The following is a 12,942-nucleotide window of genomic DNA, read 5'->3' as shown; positions in this document are numbered from 1 at the left end:
AAACAAGGTCCTGCACTTTATGGTCATCCACGAAATCTTCACGAATTATAGTGTGTGTGTCGGCGAGGGTTGTGCTGTGCTCACTTGGTGGCATGGTAGGAAAGCTTTGAGTCGAGGAGCGTTTGAAAATACGGTGGGGGGTGGGGGGGGGGGTCGGGTGTGGGGGGGGGGGGGGTGGGGTGGGGTGGCACTGGAAGAATGTCGGGGTGGTGCTGTGCTCAACTTGGTGGAATGGAGGAAGAGCTTTGAGGGGGGTGGGTTGGAAATACGGGTGGGGGGGGGGGGGGGGGGGGCAAGGTGCTCAGAAGTAGAGTGTACTAGAATACGGTCGAGTGGGACGAGCGGCTGGGCGGCGCATGCTTTGCAGTGAGGCGCCCGACGTGGAAAAATATTGTGGCGGCGCTGCGAGCGAACTGGATTGGGCCGCATCAAGGTCGCGCCGTTGGAACTGCTGGCGATACAGCTCGGCAGGATCATTCGTACTACTTCGCGCGCTGGTATTTGCGTTCAGATCGCTCAAATGGTGTTCATAATTGCATATGACATGTATTTATGCCTTAAGAATAAATTCATTTCTTTCTCTTTTTTATTTTATTTTTTTAATGCCGCTCGGTAATTGCGCGTGCATTGCGGCCGCAGTGTCGGCTTTCATTCTACTATGTTATTGTACGGTTCCCTTTGGAGAACAAATGTTTTTCGCGTTCTTCAAGCAGCATGTATCTGTCGTGCGTATTGTTGCGCATATAGTTTTCCATCAGTAGGTCTTGCGAAAAGCAGATGAAGAAACATAAGTAACCTTCTTGCTTGCCGCTTCAAACAAGTAAAGCATATCTGCCCCATCTGGCGCCTGTACTCAGATTTACGGGAAGCATTGTTATAGATTTTTTTTTTTTTAAGAGTAAACTGCAGCGCAACATCCCATTCAAGTTTCCGCGCTCATTTATTGCAGTCGGACCGCGATCGAGCGCCGAAAATGGTTTTAGTTAGTGATTCTATGTGCTAATATTTGGCCGTAAGCCCATACGTGGAATTTTTTTCCAGTCGGTACTTCAAAAAAGAAAAAAAATAGAAGAGAAAGAAAGCCTGCGCGCTAGCCTAATTAGTGGCTATATAGTGGATACGGCATTGCGCTGCTAAACTGGAACTCGCGGGTTCAATCCAGGTCGCGGAATTCGATGGGAACGAAATGGAAAAAGACTCGTGCACTTCTATTTAGATGTACATTAAAGAACCCAGGTGGTGAAAACTAAACCGGGTGCCTTATAATGATGTCGCAGTTTTGCCACGTAAAACCAAAGAATTTGTTTAAATTCGTCTATGTACCCTTTGATTTAATTATCTAGAAATACATTGGTCATTCTTCGCGCTACGCAGTTAATAAACCTAGTTTATTTCACTCTAATGCTGTTTTCTTCGATGATTGTCCCTGATCAACATCCACCAACAAGAAGCGTGCGTAAAATGACACGATATCAATAACATTTTCTTACGTAGCTTCATGTTGCAGAGATACCAGTTACTTTAGACAACAGCTAGTGGTAAAAACGGCAGTTCACCTGGCTAAAACTAGATTTTGTACCTGCCGTCAATAGTCATGGGCGCACCAAAGCAACTAAACATAAAAAATAATGTACTGCACAGACGTTCTGCGAGAAAGAGTGGGCGTCCGCCAACGTCCGCGTAGCGAACGCGTGCTTGCTAGCAGACGACGCGCTTGACAACGACAGCAAAATTGAAGACGTCGCGTTGTATAATCCATGCCTAAAATATATATGTTTGGCAAAATGGTGCAAACATAAATTTGCAGTTGAAATAAATCACTATTTTAAGAGCTACTATGCGCAATTGGCCTCGGCGCCCGCAGCGAAAGTACGTTGAATATGCCGCGGAGCGCGTCTCCGCCCCAATCCAGTTCGCTCGCAGCGCCCTCGCACAATTTTTCCACACACGGCGCCTCAGCGGGAGAGCGCCGTTCGGCCCACTCGACCATTGTCTAGTACACTCTACGCAGAAGTGCACTTGCTCATGGAGGTGTCACTAAATTTGCCTGTGTGACCCGGGTATAAGAGTTGGAAAGAGAGTTAGTGGGAAATGGTTCAGTGAAACGGTGGTATTCCTCACTAATACAGCAATGAATAATACAGTAACAGCTCGTTAATTCAGATTTCACGGGAGCGAAAAAAAAAAAAAAAAAATGTCCGGGTTTACCGAATGTCGAATTATCGAGGATATAAAAAAAAATTAATAAACAAATGCTTACTACGTCAACGTGCTTTTATTTAATGAATGAATGAGCTGATCCTGTTTCTATTTTGCACAAAAGCAGTGCGGAAGCTGCAATTCTCATGGCCTCGCTGCGGCGAAGGACTCGCGACTTCCTTCACAGCGCTGCCGCGGTGCATGTCATCATTTGAGACAGGCTTTTTACTACCGCGCACACAACCCGATTATTTTTTCGCCAGTGAGCTGGTCGCCGTTCCCTGCGATGTAGTGGGTGCTCTTCATCCTCTACAACTTTGCACTGAGTCAAAGCAAAATTACTGTTTGCCGCAACCACTGCGGACGAAACCGCAGCCGCTGTCAATGTGGTTATTGACTGCGACCTTGCGGTTCTGAGGGCGCGTGGCTGACGCACACACTGAGTCAGAACGAAACTACCGTTCGTAGCAACTGCAGACAAAACTGCGGTCGCTATCGACGCGATCATGGATGGCGACTAGGCAGCCAAGAAGGCACGCGGCCAACGCACGCACCGAGTCAAAGCGAAACTACTGTTTGCTGCAACCGCTGTGGACGAAACCGCGGCCGCTGTAGACGCTATCATGGATGGCGACTAAGCAGTCATGAAGGCAAGTGGCCAACATGGAGCTACACGGCCAACACGGTGCGCGGCGGTAAACCCAAGAATAAAGGCTTTAAGGGCACATATAGAGGCGAAGCGTTCTGTCGTTGCTGTCATTTACGTACGATTTCCACCGATGACTATGGCCACTATGGCGATGCACATCGTTTCGGTGGACGCTACTGCTGTATTTGCTCTTATGTGTCGCACATTTGCAGCGCTCCACGCTCGCCAGGCTTCGAGAGTCGTCCGAATTAACCGTCGTGCGGCCAAATTCGCATGCATTAACAAGTTTCATTGCATGTAATAATGCATATGCCTGCCGGGACCAAAGTACGAGTCCGAACTATCCGATTTAACGAGGTTTTACTCTACATGGCTAATGAGATGCAAGAAATTCGGCTACACATGCTTCATTTTGCACAAGTACTGTTTAGGCCTGCTGTTGGATTTTCCTTGCAAGGGAAAATACAATACCCAAGAAACAGGTATAATGCAGGAAAATGCAATAACCCAAGTGCAAGGACTGAGCTAGTGGCCTTGTGCTCAGTGGTGGGACACCATGGGAGCTGCCATGCTGCTGCATTGAGTGCAAACAACCACAGCTGTCACTTTCAGATCTGCCAAAGTATACAACTGCTGTCAACCTCTGTCACAGCGATGATCACAGTGATCTATTCCGCACATTATCAGAAGAATGAGTGATTAATTAGGTCTAACATTCAACAGCAACATTTATGCTATGGTGAAGCATCACAAACGAGGGCTGCAGAATAATTTTTACCACCCGAGGTTCCTTATGATCATCTAATAACAATGTGTAAAATGAGAAACGTAACGCAGAAGAGACATCCACAGCGCTGATGCTGTCTCTTCTATGTTATGTCCCAGTGCATAAAATGAGGGATGTAACATAAAGGAGACATACACAGTGCAGCATTGTCTCCTCTGTTACATTCCTCGTTTTACACACTGTCATTAGATGATCATGCATAACCACTTAGCCCAAATTTCAACTCTAGTGAGATTGTTGAACCCTGTAATGCCCAATGTATCATATATGCTATGGCGAGATATCTCAATATTTTGATTTTGAAACATACCACATAACTTGGAACTTGGAAACACAAAGCCTATGGTAGCGTTTTTGATACACTGGAGTGAGTTTTTATTTTCAGATAGCTCAATAAGCCTATTACTAATTAATTAACCTAATTAGGGTCTAACTCAAACATTATTTTTATATTGTGCAACTGACATCAAAGAAGCAAAGATGAGCAAGTCGTTCCACTGTTCCTTGATGAGGAACTGTGTTTGGGCATTACAGGGGTTAACGTGTACATAAGTAAGTAAATTAAATGAGCACTTCCACATTCTGGCCCCGCCCGAATGCAGCCGACCACCCATTGCTCAGAATCTATCCTTGTCACCCTTTGGACAGCAGCATGACACCACATCCAGGGAGCCATAGCAGCCGGTCACACAGCCTCATAAGAAGCCACCATGGTGAGCGATGCCATAAAGGCGACAACCTCACCTGTCCCCTGCGGAAGAAAGCCTTCTCGGAGCGGGGGTCCAGCTCGAGCGCCTTTTCGCAAGCGCGGATGGCCTCCAGGGAGTCGTTCAGCTTGTTGTAGCACAGGGCCATGTTGAGCTGGGTGGCAAGGAGCAGAGCCTGCCGCCGCTTCTTCGGCTCTTCTTCTTTCAGGCTGTCCTCGTGCTCCAAGAGGCTCACTACCCTGCGGTACTTTCCCAGTGCCAGCTGGTACTTCTCCTCCTGAAAAAGGGCATGCCAAATGCAGCAGGATGCAACGCACAGTCGAACGAGCAAACATGGGAGGAGAACAAACCGAGGCGAACCGAGCTTTTTGTGGCTCTTTATTCTTATATCATTCCACATCTTGTGACCGTCGTCGGTCACAAGATGTGGAATGGAATGTCTGGTTGTCCTGGGTGAAGGAGATGACCGGGCTCACCTTCAGGAATGCTGTGCCTTTGGCTTTGGAGATTTCTGCTTGTTCAAGTTTCTCATCAATGTCCATCTCCCAGGACTCTTTTGCCTGAAATGCATTACAACCAGATGGTGAAAATTAGCACGACTAAGCAGCTCCAAACAATTTCAAAACACAATGAAGGGCATCCTTTTGACACAGCAACACATTAGAGAACAATGCAATCAATACAATAAATAATGAGCATTGTTAAGTGGCCTTTGCTACATAGCACCCAGGTTCAACAGTTAAGTTTCTCTTAAAAATGACAACCGGAGCTCTTAACACCGACTAACAGCAGCACAGACCAATTCTGTGCAAAACAGTGCAAAAAATGCACCATGACTGCAATAATTAAATACGGAGAAGTTACCTTTGAATGTACTAGGTCAATGAAGTGAAACTGGAAGGTAACATGACACAAAAACATTGTTTCCAGTGTTGAAAGAACATCTGCATTCATTCAATAAAACAACTTGTCACAGTAAGTTGCAAAAAGAACAATGTCCTAATAATAAATAATCAGGATGGCTATCCTCAACACTGCCCTTCTATACAATATTTTTTACCTTTGAGTAATGCCGACCTCTCAAAAAGTACAGTTGGGCTAAAAATTCTACTTCTCTGGTTCTAGTTTCAGACTCGACTGAATGATATTTACAGTGGGCCTCTTCTATTTGTCATTCCAGACTGTCCAGGGCTGCCCGAGACACTGCATACACAATGCTCATTGGCTAGAGGTGGTCGAATATTAAATTTTTCTAATGTGAATTGAATACAAATACAGTGGACTTCTGTTAATTCGATTTTTCAATTAATTTTATTCCGAGCAAAATGCATGGGCCAGCGCCAATGCATTTCTATAAGCCCAAAATTTTGTTATTTTGATCCTAAACTTGGCCTTCGGTGGATAATTCAAACATGACCACTCATGCGCCTGACCCTAATGGTGACTCCAGTAGCAACCCCTTAGTGGCAGTATCTGTCTCGGCAGAGCTTAGGGGACAGTGAATGCGCTGAACTGTGTAAAAAAAATATCCAGTTGAAAACGCCTATTGTTGGCTTGCCCTAAGAGGATTTTCAAGCAATAACAGTAGCTCAGTGTCCCATTACGGTAGCTAACCGATTCTAAGACGAACTTTTTTTGTTTTTCAGTAAGATCAAGCCGAAATAGCCTGCACAGTGCAATCAGGCACAAAACCAAATTTGCCTTCACATCTTTTGTATGCTTTACCACATAACATGGATGTATTGAGGCTAAGCTAACGAGGAAACCGGCTGTCATTGTTTATAAGAAATTCACCTTTTTTTTGCTAAAAGATCGGGTGCGCATTAGATGTGTACTTCGTTTAGGAGCTTTAATGTGATTTTTATGTTAGCTTTCTAGTTTGGAAAAACATAAAAATTGGGCGCACATTTGATTTGGAGCAGTGTTAGAACAGGGCAAATACTGAAAATGAATCAGCAGTGTGTTTCAGTGCTTTTTCTGCCTCTTGTTTACTTCGACCCACCGATTAATTTGATAAATTTTGCTGGTACATAGCATGCTAAGTTCGTTTAATTCGAACAGCTGACTTGTGGGCTGCTTTATTTGGCCAACAGGTCACATCTACAACCACCACTCCACTGCCACTATGCAGAGTAAAATCACAGTGATTATGAAAAGAAAAACACTCTCCATATCACTGCATATGCATTTGCCGTAAAAGCTGAACCACCCACATCAAACTGTGCTCATCTGTCGCTGCATTTCTAGCCAAAATTTCCGCATCATAAGCCACACAAGTGATGCTCCACGCGCCAAGTGAGCTTGTATAGTGCTACATGTGTAGCACCCTATAGAACCGGTGCATACTGCGCTGCCAAATGTGAGCGATCTACAGTACCGAGTCACCGTGCCAGATACAGATTCTGGTGCTTTCAGTGTGCTTTTTAAGGATACTTGGCTCTTTCACGTTCCCCCTCCTATTTGTCTTCCCCACACAACTCTCATGTCTCCTAGCGTTTGGCTTTGCCGCATGACACACATGCACCGGCTGAAGCGGGTGTAGCAGTTGTGCAGCTACTGACATGAGATTTCATTAACGCTCCTATGCCAGCGCCCCAGGTGGTGTGCATTGCTCAGGTGAAAGAGGAACTTGCTCCTTGCCCTTAAAGGGGCCCTGCAACGCTTCCAAGATAGCTCGTTCGGTGTTACCGATAGCAACATCACAATGCCACGATTTTACGTACTTCGTGCTGCAGGCGTGACATCAATGAGTGGTTCCCCGGCCAAGGTGTTGCAACCATGGGAACGACGCATTAACATGCCAAGCACATGTCCCGAGAACGGCCACCTCAGAGAAGCTGTTGGCCTTGAAATGGCGCTATGGCCTTTTAAGATTTGACTGCGCACTGCCTGATTGCGGAGGTCACGGAAATGCCACCAACAGGCTGAGCAGGCTTGGAAACTATGCAGTGCCAAATTCTGTTACTTAACAACTTTGCTCAACGGCTTCTGGGCACCACTCTACGACATCAAGCAAGAATGAAATGTGGTATCCTGGGCCACGAAAGTTTGAGTTGAGGTTACTCTCACAACTGTGTTGCAAAAGTCCTACTCATAAGTAAGTAGTGTATATTTTAGAGAGGTGTATAAGAAATCAATTTTGTCTGCTTTAGATTTAGTTCATAAAATTACGATATTGTATTCAATTGCAGAGTTACAAAGATGTGAACTTGATAGTTTTTTTTTTTTTTTTACGTTTGCAATATACAACTTTTATTTAAGATTTGAAGGGCTGAATAAAGAACCTGCTCCTACAGTCACTTGATTGTGACTTTTTTCTTTTAAATGCCACAAACCTTATCAAATTCGGTGTAGTGGCTGCAAAAAAAAAAAAAAAAAAAAAAGATTTCTCCCTTCCCACTTATTTAGAGGGAGGCCGCCGAACTAAACCTTCCTCATAAGAAACCATTTCTTTTTTTTTTTTGGGGGGGGGGGGGGGGGCTAGTTAGCAATAATATGCAAAAGGAGCAATATATGCTATTTTTTGCAATTTCACATTCCTGTGTGTTGTTTCCTCTGTTGCTAAGAGCATTCTTTAACTCCACAATGTGTGTTGGATCATTCAGCAAAGCTAGAATAGGAAGAGTGAAGAGGGCGCAGAGGCGAGCACTCACATTCTCGAAGCTCTTCAGGGTGACTTCGTACTCGACTGTTGCATCGGGCGGGATGTTGAACTGTGTGCTGCCCGTTGTGCCAAATGCCTTATTAGGCGCAATCCGTAGAAGGGACTTCTCCCCTTTCTTGAACTTCAGCAGGCCGTCTTCCACACCCTTTATGACACCATGGTCCACTCCTTCACCAACCACAAACTCAACGTCCCGTTCATCAAAGACGCGGCCTTCATACATGCCCTTGAGGTGGACTGAGGAGAGAAAGGTATTCAGAGGCAAGTGAAAAAAGACAAATTTTAAACATTTTATTAAAGCTGTGCAAATATTCAGAGCTTCAAGGGCAACACGAAGTATTCGACTCGTAAATTTTGACATTAAATTTCCCTGAATGTTCATTCCTGGTTGGATGTACCAAATCACCGTAACTATAGGAACTTGCGTGTATGGAAAAAAACAAGGATAAGCGTGTAGTATGAGCATTTTGAACAGATAAAACTTCTTGCGTGACACGCGACTACATCGAAGCCAAGGTGAGATCTCAGTCAATGTCATCACGATGTTCGCTCGGTCGTGCATGGCGGATGATGAGAAAGGTATAAAACTGAGAAAAAGGAGTCGTTACACTGCACCGGCGCTGAACCTAACGATACAGCATGAGCAATGCTGTGCCTAGACATGTGCACAGTCCAGGCTAGAATACACAGTGGTGCTCACACAGGAGCCTACGTATGTTGTAGGCCTACGTATGTTGGGGGAGCGGGCAATCACAGTGATGGGCCAGAACAGTAATTGAAGGTTGCGTTGATCTTGTGCCTCACTACCTTACGGACACAGACAACTGGCCCCAGCCACAAGTCGCCTGCCCCCCCTAAATAAAATAAAAATAACATACAAAGTTGAAAAACCTGAAAACCATTCCTTCCAGAACTTTGCTGTTGGGTGAGTGAAGTCCTTCTAACCCTGGCTTTGGTGGGTTATGCAGGCTTAAGAGCATGAGAAAACTAACAAGTTCTGGCTACACTGGCCTCAGGCTGAGGATAGTGGTAGCTACACTAGCTCTAGCCACACCATACACCACAGAGGTCGCTGCTACCAGCGATGCAGGATACACCTACTTTCAGAAACAGGTCATCTCCTCGCTCGCCAGCCTCTTACCTTTTACACTGGCATCCTCCTTGGGATTTGTGTACAGCTCGCCAGCAGTGATGATCCTGCGCTGAATGCTGCCATCGTTGTCTGGGCTGACATCCTCCAGCTTCCAGTCGAGCAGCTCAACCTCAAAGATGAGCGTTGCATTGGGTGGGATCTTTGGAGGGCTGCCATTCTCGCCATAAGCATAGTCGGGGGCACAGGTGAGGATGGCCACCTCCCCCTTTTTCATCGTCCCGATGCCAATTTCCCATGCTTTGATCACAGCACCTGCGCAGAAAGCAGCCAGGCACTCGTTCATGCATATTCAAAACCAGGGGGGAAATCACCAGAATTGCAGAACACAAACAGTGCATATCTCACTGCTAGACCAAGGTACTTTACTGGCAGACGTGTCACAAAAGTAAAAGAGTTCCGAATGACATTGCTGGGGGACGATTAAGACTCTTGACTTTGCACCTAGGACTCGACTGGAAAGGTTGACGTGGTCTGTAGCCATGCATTGACAAAAGACAATTGCACTGCCCAGAAAACAAGAGAGGTGTGAGTTGCAGCTGAGAGGAAATAAGATTATCGGGGTAAATTTGGAAAGAAACAACAGGGAAGAACCTATAATCTGCATGGGCGAGGATGAATAAATTTTACATGGCAAGGTAAAGATGGGATTTTGCCTAACTGATTTCTCAGCCAAGAACTGCATAAGGTCAACGAAAGTGCAGATACCACCAAGTGAACAACTTTTGCCATCTCATATGTAAACCTACTAGTAGCATTCTATAGACTTCTTTTATGAATGGAACAGCTTGCCCCCTGAAGCCTTTCATCACATCAGCAGCACAAACAGGACGTGAAAAAGGCACAGTGGGTTTGACCAATTGAAAGCAACATGAGTTGTGAGACAAGCTGTACTGAAGGGCTCTGGATTAATTCTGACCACCTACAGTTGCTTAATGTGCCTCTAAATCTAAGGGCTCTATAAGAATGTGTGGCTGCATTACAAGCTGTACTGAAGGGCTCTGGATTAATTCTGACCACCTACAGTTGCCTTAATGTGCCTCTAAATCTAAGGGCTCTATAAGAATGTGTGGCTGCATTACAACAGAATATCAAACTCGCGACCTTCATTCTCAGTTGCAGGACACATAACCACTAATCAATGCTTAGTGGTTATGTATCATGTGGTTATGTGGTCCGTGGATACAAAGTTCTTTGTATCAAGGCCTACTAAGCACTTACCTTAGAAGTAAGGCCTCCCATATCTATTCATTCCTGTATTTTAACAATATCGCTGGCCTAAGGTCTGGGCCCTTGCAGGAGGGGCATCAAATAGTTTATACAACAAGCACTGCTATAAAAAAGCAAAACAGCTGTAGTGCATCACAAACCCTGAACAATGTTTAAAAATAGATTGCGACGACACTGAGCACCTGATTAGTCCCACGACAACAAATACTTTAAATTATTACAGTTCTTGCAAAAAAATGTATAACAACAAGGCAGTAATAAACAAAGTCGTAGGACAATTAGTGCCTGGTTAACTGTGACAAGCCGCCATTGTTTAAGAACTGTAAGACAGAGAACCTGGGATGTTGCAAGTGAATGATGCTACTATCACGAAAAAGCAGAGCGGGAAAAGAAAATGCTACTAAAATTTCATTGCATAGAAATCTGTGAAACAGGCAGGGTAAGCTAATGGATGTTTAAGGTGCATATACAAAGTTCATTATATCAAAGAAAACTTAAGTTATGCCACCTCACTGCATTTTTATTTGCCGCTTATTAACACCGGTGTCACACATCACGCTTTTAATCGCAATCAAGCCCGATCCGGATCGAATTTCTCGGTCGTGATTGGCGCCTTTGCCCATGCTGTGCGAGGGAGCCAATCACAGTCGAGAATTTCGATCCGGATAGGGTTTGATAGCCATCAATAGCGGTCGTGTGACACCGGTATTAATCGTGTTGAAGCACTAATTGATAAACTTTTTTTTTATTTTACAATTAAGATTTGCTATCCTGAAAGTCAGAATAAAGTTTGTTGGGGTCAGTGGCGCACCAACGAGGGGGGGGGGGGGGGGGGGGTCGCAACCCTCCCTTGAGGCCGAGTTAATCCCCACCCCCCCTCTCCCACACACACGCGTCCAGCCCCACCAGTCCAACGTGTAGCTACAGCGCTCTGTTCACATTGTCATTACAACTCAGGTGGTGGCTTGAGGTCGAATTTTCCTGATTAACAAAAGCACTCTATCACTGTCTTGTATTTACTCATTCACTCTTAAATTACTTTGAGTAAAACGCTGAAGAAATAAACATCGTCATCATCCTTGGTGTCATTATTGTAATTATCAGGCATTTTATTTGCTGTTGGATTTCTCTGGCTAAAGCATGGGAATTGCATATTATGCAAAGTGATTTTCTCCTCCCCTCCCTACCTACCCCCCCGGCAGAGATCCTGGGTGCGCTACTGGTTGGGGTACAGTGGCTAGTTGGGGTAATCCAATAAAGGTGGGCTAACTAAGAGCTTTAGCTAAAGCCCTAACGGCTCCTGCGCTAGACTATACACTTTTTTTTTTTTTTTTTTTTTTGCTCTTAGCGCAGTTTATTACTGAGACCTCAAGGAATATTCAAGATCTTCCTGGAGCCCTTGAACTCCACATAATCTGGAAGAGAGAACCGTCAGTTCTAGACACTTTTGCTGAACTATATTATTCGCATCGACGAAATACGTTAGCAAGAGTTACTGGAGAACAATGAATGCACATAAATCTTACAACAACACTTATTTTATTGCTTCGTTTCGTCGGCGCTCAGCAGTTGGGAACGGGGGCGTTTATCTTTCAACGATTCCGATACCTATAAATAACAAGCCGTCCGCACTGTAGCTATACTAAGTAACTTCTCCACGAGCAGCAGAGCTCGAGAAAAAAAAAAAAAAAAGCTACGACTAATCTGCACGTTGCCTAGGTATTCGCCGATGATAAGCCGCACACCGGCGCAAGGGCCATCCTGCGAGGATGGATGCTGCGAGTTCACGAGAGCGACGTGATCGAGAGAACGCTGCGGGCGATCTTCAAAGAGCGACGCCACACACCGGCTTTCCGCCGGTCGACCACGAAGGCACGAATTTTCGCAAAAAAAAAAAAAAAAAAAAAAAAAATCAGCCGCCTTCAATTCGGCGTTGCGGCGTTTAAGCAGGGAAGGCAAGAGCAAAAACGACGGAATTGTGATCTCGAGACTCACCGCTGCCGAGATTGAAGTCGAACTGCCCCCTCAAGCGGCTCGAGTCGAACTCCGTGCCATCCACCAGCTTTCCCGTGTAGTGAACGGAGACTGAGCACCCATTGCTCGGCGTCTCATCGCCGGTTCCGGCCTTGACGATCTCTTTAAATACGCCGCCGTTCTTCTCGGGCGTAATGTCCACGGCGTTGGAACCGGCAGCGGCCACCGCCGCCGCGTGCTTCTGGTCGCCCTGAGCCGCAGCCTTTTGGTCGTCGCTCTCCGTCATCGTGTTGCTCGCCGACAGTTAGACGCTGCGTTCCACTGGTTTCGACGACAACGAAGAGAATCTGCGACACGCAGAGGGAGGAACTGATGCAGCGCCAAACGACGATCTATAAAGCAGAGGCTCGCTACAGAGCGCGGCGTGCACGCTCTCCAACAAGAACGGAGCGCTTGTCGCGGCTATTCTAGAACTTTCGACTCTTCGGCTACAGGATCGCTCTCGGTCCAATCCTCTCGGCGGTGGCAAGCGCGACAATCGCCGCTCACAGCGGCACCTAGGCCGAAGGCACCGAAGGCGCA

General features: G+C 45.8%; 1 protein-coding gene across 1 annotated transcript in view; it reads right to left on the bottom strand.

Moving 5' to 3' along the window:
* Positions 1-12,850, bottom strand: part of LOC119450486 (peptidyl-prolyl cis-trans isomerase FKBP4-like) — a 16,186-nt gene extending 3,336 nt beyond the window's left edge. The window contains exons 1-5 of the mRNA XM_037713947.2: positions 12,382-12,850; positions 9,148-9,411; positions 7,996-8,243; positions 4,819-4,902; positions 4,380-4,619 (exon numbers count right to left, since the gene is read on the bottom strand). Of these exons, the coding sequence (XP_037569875.1) occupies positions 4,380-4,619; positions 4,819-4,902; positions 7,996-8,243; positions 9,148-9,411; positions 12,382-12,646 (1,101 nt within the window). The 5' untranslated portion in view covers positions 12,647-12,850. The remainder of the gene's footprint in view (positions 1-4,379; positions 4,620-4,818; positions 4,903-7,995; positions 8,244-9,147; positions 9,412-12,381) is intronic.
* Between the last annotated feature and the right edge of the window lie 92 nt (positions 12,851-12,942).

The sequence above is a fragment of the Dermacentor silvarum genome, chromosome 4 (genome assembly GCF_013339745.2).
Source record: "Dermacentor silvarum isolate Dsil-2018 chromosome 4, BIME_Dsil_1.4, whole genome shotgun sequence".
NCBI classification, from domain to species: domain Eukaryota; kingdom Metazoa; phylum Arthropoda; class Arachnida; order Ixodida; family Ixodidae; genus Dermacentor; species Dermacentor silvarum.
This window is presented reverse-complemented; position numbering and strand designations above follow the sequence as displayed.